The 17,730-nt window shown below is 48.7% G+C and overlaps 1 protein-coding gene across 1 annotated transcript in view; it reads left to right on the top strand.

Annotated features, from left to right (window-relative positions):
- The window catches only part of LOC127578013 (mucin-6-like), a 121,571-nt gene that overhangs the window by 9,751 nt on the left and 94,090 nt on the right, over window positions 1-17,730 (top strand). The window contains exons 5-8 of the mRNA XM_052029719.1: window positions 1,050-1,140; window positions 12,866-12,988; window positions 14,421-14,541; window positions 17,125-17,263. Coding sequence (XP_051885679.1) covers window positions 1,050-1,140; window positions 12,866-12,988; window positions 14,421-14,541; window positions 17,125-17,263 — 474 coding nt within the window. The remainder of the gene's footprint in view (window positions 1-1,049; window positions 1,141-12,865; window positions 12,989-14,420; window positions 14,542-17,124; window positions 17,264-17,730) is intronic.

Genomic DNA, 17,730 nt, shown 5'->3' on the forward strand with positions numbered 1-17,730 from the left:
GTGCCCCCAGATCTCCTGATACCCTTCACATCTAACAATCTATCGATCTCTGTCGGAGCATGACTTCTTTTGGGGCACAGGCAGAAGCCGTGGAGAGGTTTGCACTGAGTGTTTACAGCATGTCCATTGGCAGAGTGTGGAGATGGCAGAATACAAGGTTAATGGTAGCACTCTTAGCAGTGTAGAGGAACAGAGGGATCTTGTTGTCCACGTCCATCGATCCCTCAAGGTTGCTGAGCAGGTCGATAGGGTTGTTAAGAAGGCGTGTGGAGTGTTGGCCTTCATTAGTCAGGGGATTGAGTTCAAGAGCCGTGAGGTAATGTTGCAGCTCTACAGAACTCTGGTCAGACCACACTTGGAGTATTGTGTTCAGTTCTGGTCGCTTCATTATAGTAAGGATGTAGAAGATTTAGAGAGGGTACAGACGAGATTTACCAGGATGTTGCCTGGATTGGAGAGCATGTCTTGTGAGGATAGGTTGAGCGATCTAGGGCTTTTCTCTTTGGAGAGAAGGATGATGAGAGGTGACTTGATAGAGGTGTACAAGATGATAAGAGGCATAGATTGAGTGGACAGTCAGAGACTTTTTCCCAGGGTGACAATGGCTAACACAAGGGAGCATAATTTTGTGATTGGAGGAAAGTATAAGGGGGATGTCAGGGGTAAGTTTTTTACACAGAGAGTGGTGGGTGTGTGGAACGCACTGCCGGCAGCGGTTGTGGGGGCAGATACATTAGGGACATTTAAGAGACTCTTAGATAGACACATGAATGACAGAGAAATAGAGGGCTATGTTGGAGGGAAGGGTTAGATAGATCTTAGAGCAGGATAAAATGTTGGCACAACATGGTGGGCCGAAGGTCCTGTACTGTGCTGTAATGTTCGATGTAGTGTGTCTACTGTAGACATGCTTTTTCCACTCGGATCCTCAGCAAGGAAATCCCACTGGAGGACCAAAGGAAAGGGGTGTCAGCCGGATGTGAGGGTTTGGAGGTTGGAAATGCACAAAATGTAACCCTCTTTCCTGAAAGATACTTTTTTATTTCCAGGTTGAGCTGGGAGACAAATACAGGAATAAAACCTGTGGTCTGTGTGGGGACTTCAACAAATCTCCCAAGTACAACGAGTTCTTGCAGGAAGGTAAAACAAACTGTTCTCTTGTTGGGGTCAAATTCCTGAATGCAGCCACCAGATTCCCAGTGGCAATGATCGGATATTGGGGATGTCTGGTTTCCGATGCGTCGTGTTTGGAATGGACGGAGGCCCCAGTTAGGAGACTGGGAACAACATTGGGGCTCTGTGTGTGTGTGGGGCCTGGTCCACTTAATCTCCTTGTCTCTCATTTTGAATCCAGTGGGCAGCATCCAGGGAAAGACGTGTGATCCACACTGGGACAAGGAATGAAAAGCACGATGGTGCTGGAGGAACTCAGCAGGTCAGGAAGCGTCCGCGGAGAAAAGCAGGCGGTCAACGTCCCAAAGAAGGGTCCTGACCCGAAATGTTGACCGCCTGCTTTTCTCTATAAAGTCCCCACTCATCCACTGTTTCTCTGGGACGTGGACTTTTCCCTTCAGTATCAGGACCCAGAGACTGGGCAGCAGAACTTCAGTTTCAGACAGCCAAAATAATTTTCGTCAAATCAAACAATTAACAGAGTGCGCCGGGGATCTCTTTTACAATCACGTGGTGGTTAAGAACAGAATGACATAGCACAGCGTCGTGTAAACGGAAGCAACTTGTATCATGGAAGTGAGAAGGGTCAACCACTTGGTGTTGATGAGCATCACCCGTCAATGGTAGACCACATCCCACAGGTACACCGTAGGCACATAAGCGAAGCCAAACACAAACCAGAGGTACAGCACCTCATATTCTGCCTTGTTAGTTCGATAGCCCAACAGCATGAACGCTGAATCTCAGGTAACCTGCTCCCCCTCTGTCCCTTGTCTTTCTCCTTCTCGTCTCCCCAGGTCTCCTCATGCACACCCTTCTTTCCCAAGTCTCCGCTCCTCCCACCGATTTCAGGTCACACATGTGAAGAGAGAGTGTCCCTTTCACATTTAGTCCTAAATTGATATTTTACTTTGTATCTGTGTCCTCCCACTCCAGAATACACTGAAAGTTTTTTGTCTCCATCTAATCCATATTTGGAAGCTGAAAACCGCAAATCCTTTGCTCTTCAATGTTCCCTGGTTTTATCTTACATCAGCTGCAGTTCAATGATATAAGATAAGATCTCTTTATTAATCACATGTACATCCAAACACACAGCGAATTACACCTTCTGCGTTGAGTGTTCTGGGGGCAGCCCACAAGTGTCGCCATGTTTCCAGTGCCAACATAGCACGCCCACAACTTCCTAACCCATATGTCTTTGGAATGTGGGAGGAAACCGGCACACCCACAGGAAACTCATGCAGACACACGGGGAGAACATACAAACTCCTTACAGACAGTGGCCGGAATTGAACCGGGTCGCTGGCGCTGTAATAGCATTGCGCTAACTGCTACGCTACCATGCCTGCGGACTGTCATGTTGTTTGAATATTTGGACTCTCCAGTACCATTCTCAACCGCGTAGTTATCCACCTTGTTTTAGAGAAGTTTGATGCTCCATCACCAAACTTTTCCATCCCTTGACAGAATCTTCCAGCTGACAAAACTGCATCAGGCCACATTTGTTCCTGCTCTGCTCACCAACTGACTGTTGTCATGGATTTAATCTGACTGACACTCCATCTCCCACCAGGAGGATGAAACCCCAGGCAGCACATTCCATGCCGCAACCACTCTCTGGGTAAAAAAACCTCCCTCTGATATCTCCCTTGAACTTCCCACCCATTACTTTAAAGCCATGCCCTCTTGTATTGAGCACTGGTGCCCTGGGAAAGATGCACTGGCTGTCTACTCTATCTATTCCTCTTAGTATTTTGTATACCTCTATCATGTCTCCTCTCATCCTCCTTCTCTCCAATGAGAACAACCCCAGCTCCCTTAGTCTATCCTCATAATCCATACTCTCTAAACCAGGCAGCATCCTGGTAAATCTCCTCTGCACCCTTTCCAATGCTTCCACATCCTTCCAATAATGAGGCGACCAGAACTGGACACAGTACTCCAAGTGTGGCCTAACCAGAGTTTTGTAAAGCTGCATCATTACTTCACGGCTTTTAAACTCGATCCCATGACTTATGAAAGCTAACACATCTTAAGCTTTCTTAACTACCCTATCCACCTGTGAGGCAACTTTCAGGGATCTGTGGATATGAACCCCCAGATCCTTCTGCTCCTCCACACTACCCAGAATCCTGCCATTGACTTTGTACTCCACCTTGGAGTTTTTCCTTCCAAAGTGTACCACCTCACACTTTTCCAGATTGAACTCCATCTGCCATTTGGAACGGGGGACTCCTGCCCTCCCACACCAAGTGCTGACCTCTGCTGCATCTCCCCGGAGAGCGGCTGAGGAGGTAAGACCGGTGCCAAGCTGGCCAGTGACGAGTGACGGGGAGGGAGAGGTTCACCTCTGCACCGCCTAAGTTCTGCATTTTATTATGACACATGGATGACGAAGTGACAAGGTTTAAGAGCTGAGCTCAACACCTGAAAGGTGAACTCTCTCCACAGCTGCTGCCTGACTTAGTGGGTGTCCCTGGAATCTCTTTGTATTCATTCAAGAGTGGATCAATGAGAGCCTTAGAAATAAATCCATTGCAAGTGTTATGGTTAAGCCTTGTGCTGAGGCAGGGCAGCCACGGAAGAGAGAGGACAGGAATAGAATTTCATACCTTGGGGAAAAGTGGAGATGCTGTTTTCTGGGAGGAAGGAAAGGGGCTCCTGGAACGATAAACAACGGGTCACAACGCTGAGTTCATACTGAATGAGAGAATGGAAGCAGCGGTATCTCAGGGTTACTGGAGTCAGCAAGATGATGCCTGAGACAAATTTGGTCTTTGATTAGGTCACGTGATCAGCCCAATCTCTTTTGCTTCATTATATAAGTTGGACGATCCTTTGGAAAACTGCATCCATATGGATAATGAGAGAGAGGAGGAGCAGCTTCCGAGCTATGTGAGTATGACAGTGGCCTCATCACCCTGCATTCTCTTGTAAGTGGTTTCCCTTGCTTCCCATTCTGTGACTTGCTAACTAACTAACTTAGCTAACTTATGGAACATTACAGCACAGTACAGGCCCTTCAGCCCACAATGTTGTGCTGACATTTTATCCTGCTCTAAGATCTATCTAACCATTCCCTCCCACATAGCCCTCCATTTTTCTATCATTTATGTATCTATCTAAGAGTCTCTTCAATGTCTCTAATGTATCTGCCCCCACAACCTCATGCCCACAACTTCCTAACCCGTACGTCTTTGGAATGTGGGAGGAAACCGGAGCACCCGGAGGAAACCCACGCAGACACACAGAGAGAACGTACAAACTCATTACAGACAGTGGCGGGACTTGAACCCGGGTCACTGGTACTGTACTAGCGTTACGCTAACTGCTACAATAACATGTCTGCACCAATATCAGACCTCCATGGGTACAGGTGGATTGATAAGATAAGATAAGATAAGATAAGATATTTTTATTAGTCACATGTACCTCGAAACACACAGGGAAATGCATCTTTTGCGTAGAGTGTTCTGGGGACAGCCCACAAGTGTCGCCATGTTTCTGGCGCCAACATAGCACACCCACAACTTCCTAACCCGTACGTCTTTGGAATGTGGGAGGAAACCCACGCAGACACGGGGAGAACGTACAAACTCCTTACAGACAGCGGCCGGAATTGAACCTGGGTCACTGGCACTGTAATAGCGTTACGCTAACCACTACACTACCGTGCCTGCCATTGGCCATAAGCACACACATTTATCAAGCAATTTGCATCCAGCAGAAAGAAGCAGTACTTAACAGAGACAATGTTCCTCAACTCTAGATGCTGATCCACTCACTCAGTGACTGCTGCCTGGTATCCTTTCCTCCTGCTATGTCCCGTTAACTGTGCGTTCTCTTCCCTCAGGTTTTGCCTGACCTGGTTTTCTTTCTCTCTCCCTCTCTCCCTCTCTCCCTCCCTCCCTCTCTGCCCCCTCCACCTCCCCCTCCCCCTCTCTGATCACACGCTTCTACATTCTTTGACCTTACCTGCTAATTAACAGAGTTATCTCAAACCTGTTCCTTTCCAAATCCACCTTGTTTCATGTGTTCTCGGCCTCTGCAGACTGAGCCTTATTATAAATGTCTGCTCTCTCACACGCTGAGCTGCTCCGTGACTGGGACCTTTCACTGATTCCCTCACATGCTTCACAAACCCCACCTGCTTTAGTGACACGTCCCTTTCCATGTTTAAACCCCTCCTGTCGCCTCAGTCTGTCCATCAGCTTTAGGTGCCTGTTCTCAGTGCCCTGGTTTGCAAGCATGTTCCTGGGAGATTTCAAGTATTTGTTCTCTCCAGGCGTTTTGTCACCTTCTGACATAACAGCACAGTTTAACTTCGTGCCCTGACTTTCACAGTCTGCAAATTTAAACAGAAATCTGCTCCAGCTCATTCCTTGCAGTTTTATCCAATCATCAGGCCTCACATCTCAGCTTCACACGCGTCTTGTGATTGTTATCTTTACAGCACTGCCTTCCAGAAATGGGATTGAAACACCGTGACACATCAAAACTTTAGAATAGGCTTCTTTGTTTAAAATACTTCTATTTATTTAAGTTTGCCTCTCACAGTGCAGTGTCGCATAATGTAGTACAAAGTGTGATATACTTCTGAAGTTGGTATTGGTATTGGTTTATCATTGTCACTTGTACCGAGGTACAGTGAAAAACTTGTCTTGCATAACTTTTCGTACAGGTCAATTCATTACACAGTGCAGTTACATTGAGTTAGTACAAAGTGCATTGATGTAGTACAGGTAAAAACAATAACAGTACAGAGTAAAGCGTCACAGCTACAGAGAAAGTGCAGAGCAATAAGGTGCAAGGTCACAACAAGGTAGATCGCGAGGTCAGAGTCCATCTCATTGTAGCGCCTACATCCATCCATCCAGCGCCTCCTTCCCAGGGCACCAATGCTCAAGACGAGAGGGCATGGCTTTAAGGTTATGGGTGGGACGTTCAGGGGAGATGTCAGGGGGAGGTTTTTCACCCAGAGAGTGGTTGGTGCATGGAATGCGCTGCCTGGGGTAGTGGTGGAGGCAGATACATTGGACAGGTTCAAGAGTTTGTTGGATAGGCACATGGAGGAATGTGAGATAGAGGGATATGCGGGAGGAAAGGGTTAGATAGTGTGAGGGTGGTTTGATGGACGGCACAACATTGTGGGCCGAAGGTCCTGTTTTGTGCTGTATGGTTCCATGGTTCTATGGTTCAGTGGTATAAGGGAACCATTCAATAGTCTTATCACAGTGGGGTAGAAGCTGTCCTTGAGCCTGGTGGTACGTGCCCTCAGGCTCCTGTATCTTCTACTTGATGGAAGAGGAGAGAAGAGAGAATGACCCGGGTGGGTGGGGTCTTTGATTATGCCGGCTGCTTCACCAAGGCAGCGAGAGGCAAAGACAGAGTCCAAGGAGGGGTGGCTGGTTTCCGTGATGCGCTGGGCTGTGTCCACAACTCTCTGCAGTTTCTTGCGGTCCCAGGCAGAGCAGTTGCTGTACCAAGCCGTGATACATCCAGGCAGCACTTTCAAGTAATGGCATTAATTTTTCCTAAGGTTATTGTCACACCTGACTATTCTTACCTTCCTGCAAAGCATGGAGCTAATTCGTAGAACTATGAAGAGGTCCCCAAATGGAACTGAGCTTGATGGGTGAAACGGTCTTCACTGATTCACACTTCTGGCACGTTCTTGATTGTGAGAATGAACATGGAACCTGCTTCCTTATTTGTTCGCCTTTTCTATGTTGTGGGCACTGAGGCCAACATTTGCAGCCCCTGGGGAGGCTGCCATGATATGTTACATTTCCCAATACATGTCTGTGGAATGTGTAACTTAACCACAATTACTCCACCGCAAACCACCTAACTGCAGTTATTCACAGCCCTGTTTATTCTCACCTTATAGCTGGCTATCTGTACTACTTTGATGGGCAGTATTGCACCAGACTGCACGGTGCCAGAATCAAGTTACGTTAAGCGATGTCTGCAAGACCTGTCCCAGTGCCCCAGGAAATACGACCTGAGTTGTGCCTGCGGCACTTTCTCAGAGTACGCACGGGAGTGTTCGAGGCTTCTGCAACCTGTCCGCAACTGGAGAAACGAGCAGCTGTGCCGTGAGTCCTCCTGCAAGTTTCTTTTTCTTGGTACCTAACAGAAACCCAACAACTCCTCTGCATTCTCTTCAATATTACCGACCATTAGTCTACACCCAAGCGGGGCTTTCAGGTGTTCGGCCCACCAGATACCCGATGTTTCTTCCACCGACGGCACATGGAAACTGATTCACAGGTCATCCCACCAAAGGCAAATAGACATAGACTGACACACGTCACCTCATCCATTGGAGACGGATGTGGCCCATGGGTTCATCACTTCAAAAAGGCCTCGACCGAGAGAAATCTCCCCATCCATTCTGGCAGAGACCAGCCCAGAGTGACCCCTCCCATCACCAGTGGAAACCGACCCAGAGTGACCTCTCCCATTGCCATTGGATACCGACCCAGAGTGACCCTTCCTGTTACCAATGGATACCGACCTATGGTGACCCCTCCTGTTACCAATGGATACCGACCCAGAGTGACCCCTCCTGTTACCAATGGATACCGACCCAGTGACCCCTCCCATTACCAATGGATACCGACCCAGTGACCCCTCCCGTTACCAATGGATACCGACCCAGTGACCCCTCCCGTTACCAATGGATACCGACCCAGAGTGACCCCTTCCATCACCAGTGGAAACTGACCCAGAGTGACCCCTCCTGTTACCAATGGATACCGACCCAGAGTGACCCCTCCTGTTACCAATGGATACCGACCCAGTGACCCCTCCCGTTACCAATGGATACCGACTCATGATGACCTCTGTGCATAAGTGCTGTATAAATGTCTAATACCAGAGGACATGCATTTAAGATGAGAGGGTGTAAGTTGAAAGGAGATGTGTGGGGCAAGTATTTTACACAGAGAGCTGTGGGTGCCTGGAATGTGCTGCCAGGGGTGGGGGTGGAAGCAGATACGATAGAGGCGTTTAAGAGGCTCTCAGGTAGACACATGAATCTGCAGGGATTGGAGGGATATGGATCGTGTGCAGGCAGAAGGGGTTAGTTTGATTTGGCATCGTATTTGGCGATGGGCCGAAGGGCCTGATCCTGTGCTGTACTGTTGGATGTTGTATGTTTGGCGATGGGCCGAAGGGCCTGATCCTGTGCTGTACTGTTGTACATTCTCCCTCCCTCACTGATCAGTGTCATGTCTCTTCTGGTGGCTCCCCCCCGCCCATCACTGACGTCCTCATTTTGTCCACCCCCACATCACTGTAACCAAAACCCTGTCCCCGTTCTGATGAGAGGTCCTTGACCTGAAAGGTTCATTTTATTTTTCCTTCCACAGCCGCTGCCCACTCAGCCCGTTGAACATTTCCAGATTTTTAATTTAATTTATTTCAGTGACAATATTCTGAACTGCAAAAGTAGCATCAATTCCGTGACGTCAGCAGCCCATTAAACATGGCAGCAGTGACTCTTGAATATTTCTTTTTAAGAAATGTCTAATCCAATATATAAAAAAAATTACTCCCTGATATGAAAATAACTTTATTGTTGGCTGCAGTATCAGAAAGAGCACTGCAAAGTCACCAATGCAAGCTCCACTGACCTTCAGTGATTTAGTTGAATTAGGTCCAAGTCTACATGGATACGATCTTTTGTCTGGAAGCAAATATAATGTCACCATGACCCCACAAAGCTATTGCCAGCAGCACGTATGTGGTAAATCTTATTTTTATGAACTTCAGTGAGCTAAAGAGCCAACGGAACCATCCTGAACCTAACGGATTTACTACCAAAACACAGATGTTGGTAGTCTCCATGAAAAGTGTGTGTTTGTACAAAATAACACACAAGTGAGTGTTTCTGGGCTCAACAAATCTATCTGAAAATCTTCAAGTGCATCACAGCTATGTGTCCCCACCACAGGAATACTCTGGAGCAATACACGTACACAGAATGCTGCAGGAACTCAGTGGGTCAGACAGCATCTATGGAGGGAAATGAACAGTCGACGTTTCAGGTCGAGATCCTTCATCAGGACTGATGAAGATGAAGACCCCAGTCCCGAAGAAGGGTCTCGACCTGAAACGTCGACTGTTTCTTTCCCTCCGCAGATGCTGCCTGACCTGCTGAGTTCCTGCAGCACTTTGTGTGCGTTGCTCCAGATTTCCAGCATCTGCAGAATCTCTTGTGTCACAGAAACATTCTTGGTCTCTTTATTGGCCTTTACATCTCGGAGACTGAGGGGTGATCTTATAGAGGTGAATAAAATCATGAAGGGCAGAGCTAGGGTGAGCGGTCCTTTATCCAGGGTTGGGGGATCGAAAACTAGAGGACATACTCTGAGGTGAAAGGCTTAATAAGAACCCGAGGGGCAACTTTTTTACCCAGCAGGCGGCAGGTATCTGGAACCGGCTGCAAGAGGAAGTGGGTGAAGCAGGTACATGAGATACATTGAAGAAGTATGTGGACGGGTATGTGGATGACAAGAGTTTAGAGGGAGACGGGTCAAGTGCTGGGAAATGGGACTAGCTTGGTCGGCATGAACACAGATGGGCCAAAGGGCCTTTCCCTGTGCCGTACCACTCTACGACTCTTCCTCCTTCACTTAGCATCTCTGACTCTGTGTTGTCCACCTGCACTAATGGTTCTTCCTCTCATCTTCCAATCTCCCCTCGACAACGCTTCTGTGTTCCCTGTCGAGATGATCGGAGGCTGACTCGTGAGCTGATCTTTCAGCCCTGACCCCACTCTTTCCATTTTGCCCTCAGTGTCCAGTTTTCAGAAAGTACTCGCGGGTTGAGGAGAACTACGTGCCGTGTCGTTGTTATACCCGGCCGCTGGTGCTGTCATACAGCTGTGGCGATAGTGTTGCTGTCACTGGAACTGTTGAGTTTTGCTGCTATTGTGTCCTTGGCGCTTGATGTCTGAGGTGCTGCTTTTAAAGCACTGGCTCGTGGATTGTGGAGTTTGGTGGGAAGTCCAGCATACACTGCTAGCCTGTGAAGTGGTGGTGAGCTTCTGGTTTTTGAGATGTTGTGGTGTGTGAGGGGAGGGTCCTTCCACTGAACCCGCTGACGTTGTCCAGCAGGTTGTTTCCTGCTCCACAGTACCAGAACGTGAGGTATTCCAGGACGTTTCACAGCAAAAACGAAGGAAGGGCAACATCCGGCAAAAGGTATATGAGAGAAATGTGGGGTTCCTGGCATTCCCATGTGCTGACAGTCCTTGTCCGAGGTGGAGGGGACACCAGGGTACCTCAGAGATGCTGAGGTCATGTTAAACCCAACTGCAGTGAGTACAGAGAGCCTTCGCTTCTGTCACCACAGAGAGGTTGATCGCCTGTCTCCTTCTCAACACCCACTGTCCGTGGTGTCCTCTCGAATATGTTATCCCCCCCCTCCGATTAGGTTATCCCCCCCCAGTACGTTATCCCCCCAGTACGTTATCTCCCCCCAGTACATTATCCCCCCGTACATTATCCCCCAGTACGTTATCTCCCCCTGTACGTTATCCCCCCCAGTACGTTATCTTCCCCAGTACGTTATCCCCCAGTACATTATCCCCCCAGTACATTATCCCCCCTCCAGTACGTTATCTCCCCCAGTACATTATCTCCCCTCCAGTACGTTATCCCCCCAGTACGTTATCTCCCCCAGTACATTATCTCCCCTCCAGTACGTTATCCCCCCAGTACATTATCTCCCCTCCAGTACGTTATCCCCCCCAGTATGTTATCTCCCCCAGTACGTTATCTCCCCCAGTACGTTATCCCCCCAGTACGTTATCCCCCCTCAGTATGTTATCCCCCCCCCCCAAGTACATTATCCCTCCAGTACAGGTATTAACGTTCATAACAGGATTTCAAAGTGAGATGTTCCTACAATCTGCCAAGAAGTGTATAAATACAGAAGAACATTTCCATTGATTTAGAATACACTAAGTTTGAAGGAAATTAAGAGTGGTTATACAGAAAACGGCAAGATCTGAAGAATGCTAATTAATGGATGTTCATTGATTTCTGATGGTGCCAAATGAGGGTTGTTTGAAGGGAACTGCAATTATTGTCAGAGATTTTAATCAACAAGTTGACTGGATGAACCAAACTTACAAAGGCGTTGCAAAGAAATTTGTGGAGTGTGTCCGGAGTTGCTTCTGAGAGCAGTTATGTTATGGATCCTATCCAGGAACCGGCTGTTTTAGATTTGGTCATGTGTCGGGCAGGCACAGTAGTGTAGCAGTCAGCGTAAAGCTGTTACAGCACCATTGACCTGGGTTCAATTCCGGCCACTGTCTGTGAGGAGTTTGTACGTTCTCCCCGTGTGTCTGCGTGGGTTTCCTCCAGGTGCTCCGGTTTCCTCCCACATTCCAAAGATGTACGGGTTAGGAAGTTGTGGGCGTGCTATGTTGGTGCCAGAAGAGTGGCAACACTTGCGGGCTGCCCCCAGAACACTCTACGCAAATGATAAGATTTCTTTAGAACATAGAACATAGAACAATTACAATACATTTCAGGCCCTTCAGCCCAGACACTTACAGCACAACTTACTAACCCATCCCCCCACTTCCTCATCCAGGTCGTTCATAAAAATCACAAATAGTAAGGGTCCCAGTACAGATCCCTGAGGTACACCACTGGTCACCGACCTCCACTCAGAATACGACCCCTCAACAACTACTCTTTGCCTTCTGTGGGCCAGCCAGTTCTGGATCCACACTGCAATGTCCCCTTGGATCCCATGTCTCCTCACATTCTCCATAAGCCTCACATGGGGTACCTTATCAAACACCTTGCTGTTTATCATCTATTTAGATTATCATAAATGGAGAGAGATTGCGAGTGAGTGAAGTTCAGAGGGATCTAGGTGTTCCAGTGCGTGAATCACAGAAACTTAGCAGGCAGGTCCAACAAGTATAGAGGGCAAATGGCATGTGGGCCTTTCATTGTGAATGGGTTGGAGTTCAAAGGTACAGAGGCTTTGTTACAGTCGTACAGGGTGTTGGTGAGGCCACATCTGGAGAACTGTGCACAGCCTTAGTCTCCTTACCTTCAAAGTGCAGTAGCATTGGAGGCGTCGGAAGGGGATTCGACAGGCTAATTCCTGGGAAGAAAGGATTGTCCTATCAAGAGAGGCCGGGCACTTTGGCCTTGTATTCCTTGGAGTTTGGAAGAATGAGCGGCGACCTGAGCCAAACCTAGAAACTCACTAAGGAGCTTTGACAGAGTAGATGCTGAGATGTCTTCACAAGTAGGAGAGTCACAGCATGGGGACACATTCACAAGATAAGGGTCTGGTCAGGTAAAACTGAGGCACATAGAGATTCCTCCTCAGCGAGGAGAGTGAATTCTCTGCCACAGAGGGTGGGGAAGGCCAGATCATTAGGTGGAGACAGAGAAATAATTGACAGAGAACTACAGAGAACTAGCAACAGAGGAAGAGCTGAGGCCAGCACAGATCAGCTATGACCTCATTGAACAGTAGGGCAGGTTTGAGGGGCCGAGTGGATGACTCCTGCTCCTATGTTTTTGACTTCCCGCACGTTCTTAATCCGAGTGCTGGATTCCCACCCGCGGAGTGTGTTCACCCTTCACAGACCCCTGACCTGACTCTCTCTCTCTCTCTCTCTCTCTCTCTCTCTCTCTCTCTCCTTTAGCCCCACGTCAGTGCCCCACGAACCAGGTGTACCTGGAGAGCGGCTCGCCCTGTTCCCCCACCTGCTCCAACCTGCGCTCCACCTGTGACAGTCACGGCACCTACGGCTGCTTCTGCCCAGAAGGTGAGCTCCTGCCCTCAGTCAGCAGGATTCCTCTTCGTCAGGCTGCAGGTAAAATGGGGTCACTTCCCTCACTTCCCATGAGGGAGGTTCATATTTCCTCAGCAAATGGGGTGGGTGGGGCTTTTACCTGGAATCACAAATAATCCATTGCCAATGGCTTTTCCCAGTGAGTCCCACTGAACCAACATGTCTGTTCATATTGAAGAAAACATTCAGAGGATAGATTTGTATTGGTATTGGTTTATTATTGTCACTTGTACCGAGGTTCAGTGAAAAATTTGTCTTGCAAACCGACCGTACAGATCAATTCATTACACAGTGCAGTTACATTGAGTCAGTACAGAGTGCATTGATGTAGTACAGGTAAAAACAATAACAGTACAGAGTAAAGTGTCACAGCTACAGAGAAAGTGCAGTGCAATAAGATGCAAGGTCACAACAAGGTAGATCGTGAGGTCAGAGTCCATCTCATCATATAAGGGAACCGTTCAATAGTCTACACAGTGGGGTAGAAGCTGTCCTTGAGCCTGGTGGTATGTGCCCTCAGGCTCCTGTATCTTCTGCCCGATGGAAGAGGAGAGAAGAGAGAATGTCCTGGGTGGGTGGGGTCTTTGATTATGCTGGCTGCTTCGCCAAGACAATGAGAGGTAAAGACAGAGTCCACGGAGGGGAGGCTGGTGTCTGTGATGCACTGGGCTGTGTCCACAACTCTCTGCAGTTTCTTGCGGCGCTGGGCAGAGCAGTTGCTGTACCGAGCTGTGATGCATCCAGATAGGATGCTTTCTATGGTGCATCGACAAAAGTTGGTGAGTGTCAAAGGGGACGTGCCGAATTTCTTTAGCCTCCTGAGTAATTTGGCGCCGGAGCGTAGCAACTTGTTGCAAGCTGCTTTCTACAGATCTACTTATTACCTTTACTATAATCATTCTACACTTTTGAATTTAACTTCAATGCACTCTGTACTAACTCAATGTAACTGCACTGTGAAATGAATTGACCTGTACTATCGGTCTGCAAGACAAGTTTTTCACTGGACCTCGGTACAAGTGACAATAATAAACTAATATGAGTGCAATGGATTGGCACCGTTGTAGAGCTGCCGCCTCAAAGCTCCAGATTCAATCCTGACCTCTGGTGCTGAGGAAACCTCGTGGGTTCCCTTCGGACGCTCTGGTTTCCTCCCACATCCCAAAGGCGCGCAGGTCGGTGGGTTCATTGACCCATCGTGAACTGCCGCTGGTGCGCAGGTGAGGGGTGAGATTCGCGAGGAGTGCGGAGAACAACATGGGGTGACTGTGAGTGAGTGGCTGATGGTCCCCGAAGAGCCTGCTCAACTGTCTGACCATCGATGTGCCACTGCTGTGCCAGGTGACCTCCGCGGAAACAGGTGGCTGCTCTCCGGAGTAAGTCCTGGCTGCCTCACCGCCCGCAGGTACCGTTTTGGATGATGTATCTGGCAAGGATATGTGCGTGCACCTGGCCGAGTGTCCTTGCACCTGGAATGGAGATGTCTATGGTCCTGGGGAGAAGATCTCAGCACTCTGCAGAGACTGGTAACGCCACACTCAGCAATTGCTTTCTCATACAGATGTGTGCACCGTGATGTTTGGCCGTTATAGGAAGTAGATGTTTTTTCGTTTCCCTGATTGCAAGGAGCTGAAAACTGTGCAGTTTTTATAATGAGTAACCAGATGGTACACTGAATTATTTAGTACTGGAATAAATATTCATTGAAAATAATGCTCTGAGCAATCTGCACTTCAAAAATTGAGGCCAGTAAAATGCTGTGGATTCAGAATTGGCTCACCCATAGATGACAGAGGGTGGTGGTAGATGGAGTGTGTTCTGCCTGGAGGTCAGTGACCAGTGGTGTTCCGCAGGGATCTGTTCTGGGACCCCTGCTGTTTGTGATTTTTATAAACACCGAGACGGTGTTCACATTCAAATTCAAGTTTATTGTCACAGGCAGATAAATGCCGTGAAAATCAGCGATTTGCAGCAGCTTACAAATATGACAAACAGAACATAAACTTAAATTGACATTGGAGATCAAACCAGGGTAGGGCTTTAAACAGTGAACGGTAGGGCTCTGGGGAGTGTTATGGAACAGAGGGACCTAGGGGTGCAAGTGCGCAGTTCTCTGAAAGCGGCAACACAGGTAGATAAGGTGGTGAAGGAGGGGTTTGGCACGCTGGCCTTCATCGGTCGGGACACTGAGTACAGGAGCTGAGAAGTTATGTTACAGTTGTATGAGATGTTAGTGAGGCCGCACTTGGAGTATTGTAGCAAAGCAATACAACACTCCTGCCCCACTGAACTTGGAGTATTGCGTACGGATTTGGTCACCCAAAATGTTATTAAACTAGAAAGAGTGTAGAAAAGATTTACCAGGACGTTGCCTGGACTCAGGGCCTGAGTTACAAGGAGATTGAGGGGTGACCTGATGGAGGTATATAAGACCATGAGGGGCGGGAGAGGATGAAAGCATGCAGTCTTTTTCCCAGGGAGGGGGTGCTAAAAACAGGAAGGGATAGGTTTAAGATCAGAGGCAAGGCATTTAAAAGGGACATCAGGGGCAGCTTCTTCACGCAAAGGGTGGTGCATATTTGGAATGAGCTGCCAGAAATAGTGGTTGAGGCGGGCACATCAACATTTAAAAGCCATTGAGATAAGTCCATGGATAGGGGAGGTTTAGAGGGCTTTAGGCCAAATATGGGCAGGTGGGACTAGCTCGCTGGGGAACACAGTCAGCACGGATGAGTTGGGCAGAAGGGCCTGCTTCCACACTCTATGACTCTGCGAACATCTCCTTATGTCAGAGGAAGGTTCAGAGACGAGGCAGACACCGCTCAGGCTGGCACTGAAATCCTGAGGTTGAGATGATTGGCGTTCACCAAATGCAATCAGCTTCCTTGTGCTGGGTGTGACACCACCCCCCCCAACCCTTCAAAGGCTCCAGATGCCACCCTGGGGCAAGTGATGTGGAGGGTGGTCACTCACACCTCACCTCATTCCTTCACCCGTTGGGGGAGTGAAGGCGTAGAGAAGGGCACGTTGGGGCACCGCTCGGGCATGTTCCCTCCTGCGCAACAACGTGTTTGCCCAGCACTCCCGCCTGTTCACCACCTCCCTTCCCTGAAGACGTTGGGGTCAGAAATGTCCGCACCGTCCCTCAGTGAACAGATACACCCTCATCGCCAGCATCACCCGGTCTCGCCCGCTGACTCGCCTCTGCAGATCTAACGCACCTTCCAAGCATTGATGCTGGTTCTTCAAAGCCGTCTGAACTTAAGTTTGTGCCCACCACATACAGCAAGTAGGCAGGCCATTCGGCCCATGCTGTCCATGCCGGCCAGAGGGCACGCCTCCGTATTGACCCAGGTTCAATTTCCGCCACTGTCTGTAATGAATTTGTACGTTCTCCATGTGTGTCTGTGTGGGTTTCCTCCGGGTGCTCCGGTTTCCTCCCACATTCCAAAGACATACAGTTTAGGAAGTTGTGGGTGTGCTATGTTGGCGCCGGAAGTGTGGCGACACTTGCGGGCTGTCCCCAGAACACTACGCAAAAGATGCATTTCACTGTGTGTTTCGATGTACATGTGACTGATAAAGAGATCTTATCTTATCTGTGCACACTGTCAGTGTGCTAACCCTGTGCTGTGCTGGGCCAGACCTTGCTCGACCTGAACCCTGGAAAACATCATGAAATTAGCCAAAAAGTGCATTGTGGATTCTCATTTCCTCAGCTAACTATTTTAAAATTTGAGGGACTAGAAAATACGTAAGCTTAATTTTGATATCTTAAATTCTTCTTTAATCACGTGTGTGTTGTAAATATTTTTCGGTATTCTTTATAAAAGTTAATTCAGATTTGTGCCACTAGCTCCCAGCTCTGTTGTCCATGAGATTGGTTCTGTGTCCAGCCAGCTCGATGGTATAACGGGTCCAGTGAATAAAGTAGCCCAGAGAAAGAGCTCGACTGGAGATCTGGTGAGGTATTTCTTTGGGGTCAACAGCAGGCAGAGGCTGCTTCACTGCTGACCACAGGTTCCGGGCCATCCCTACCACTGGGCACAACTGATGAGTGTGGAATTGTCCCTGAAGGGAGAACGTACTGACTGTCTCTTTCCCCGCAGTGTGTGTTCTATGGGGCAGTGGCTCTGCACCACCCTCCCGTGTCCAGGCCGGTGTTCCGTTGAAGGCGGCTCATTTGTCACGACTTTTGATTCGAGGCAGTACCGATTCCACTCAGTCTGCAGTCTCGTGCTCGTCAAAGTAAGATAGGCTGTCAATCGATTCACACTCGCCGGGTTCTGATACTGAATGGTTGGGCCATTGTCAATGGATGAGGGAGAGAAGGTGAGCCTTCATCTCCCAGTGACGAGAGGACAATTCTCTTCACTGGCGACCTTGAACTGGGTTCCATTCGAGACCCGGATGAGGAGCTGTTGCTTCTTCCCTCAGATGGTTGTGTATCTTTGGGATTCTCTTCCTCTGAGGGTTGGGGAGGTGGAATTGTTGAGGACGAGGGAGGCAGATCTTTGGTCAGTCGGGGAGTCACGAGAGCAGCAAGGTGCTGAGCCCGAGATCAGAAGAGCCGTGATCTTACTGAATGAATGGCCGGACTTCTGCCTTGGTCTCTCCCAGTGAGTCACAGAGTGTGGGAAAGGCCCTTTGTCCCACTTTCTTCATGTTGGCCTTCAAGTCTCTATCTCTGCTGATCCCATTTTACAGCACATGAC

This window comes from Pristis pectinata, chromosome 14 (genome assembly GCF_009764475.1).
Source record: "Pristis pectinata isolate sPriPec2 chromosome 14, sPriPec2.1.pri, whole genome shotgun sequence".
NCBI classification, from domain to species: Eukaryota; Metazoa; Chordata; class Chondrichthyes; order Rhinopristiformes; family Pristidae; genus Pristis; species Pristis pectinata.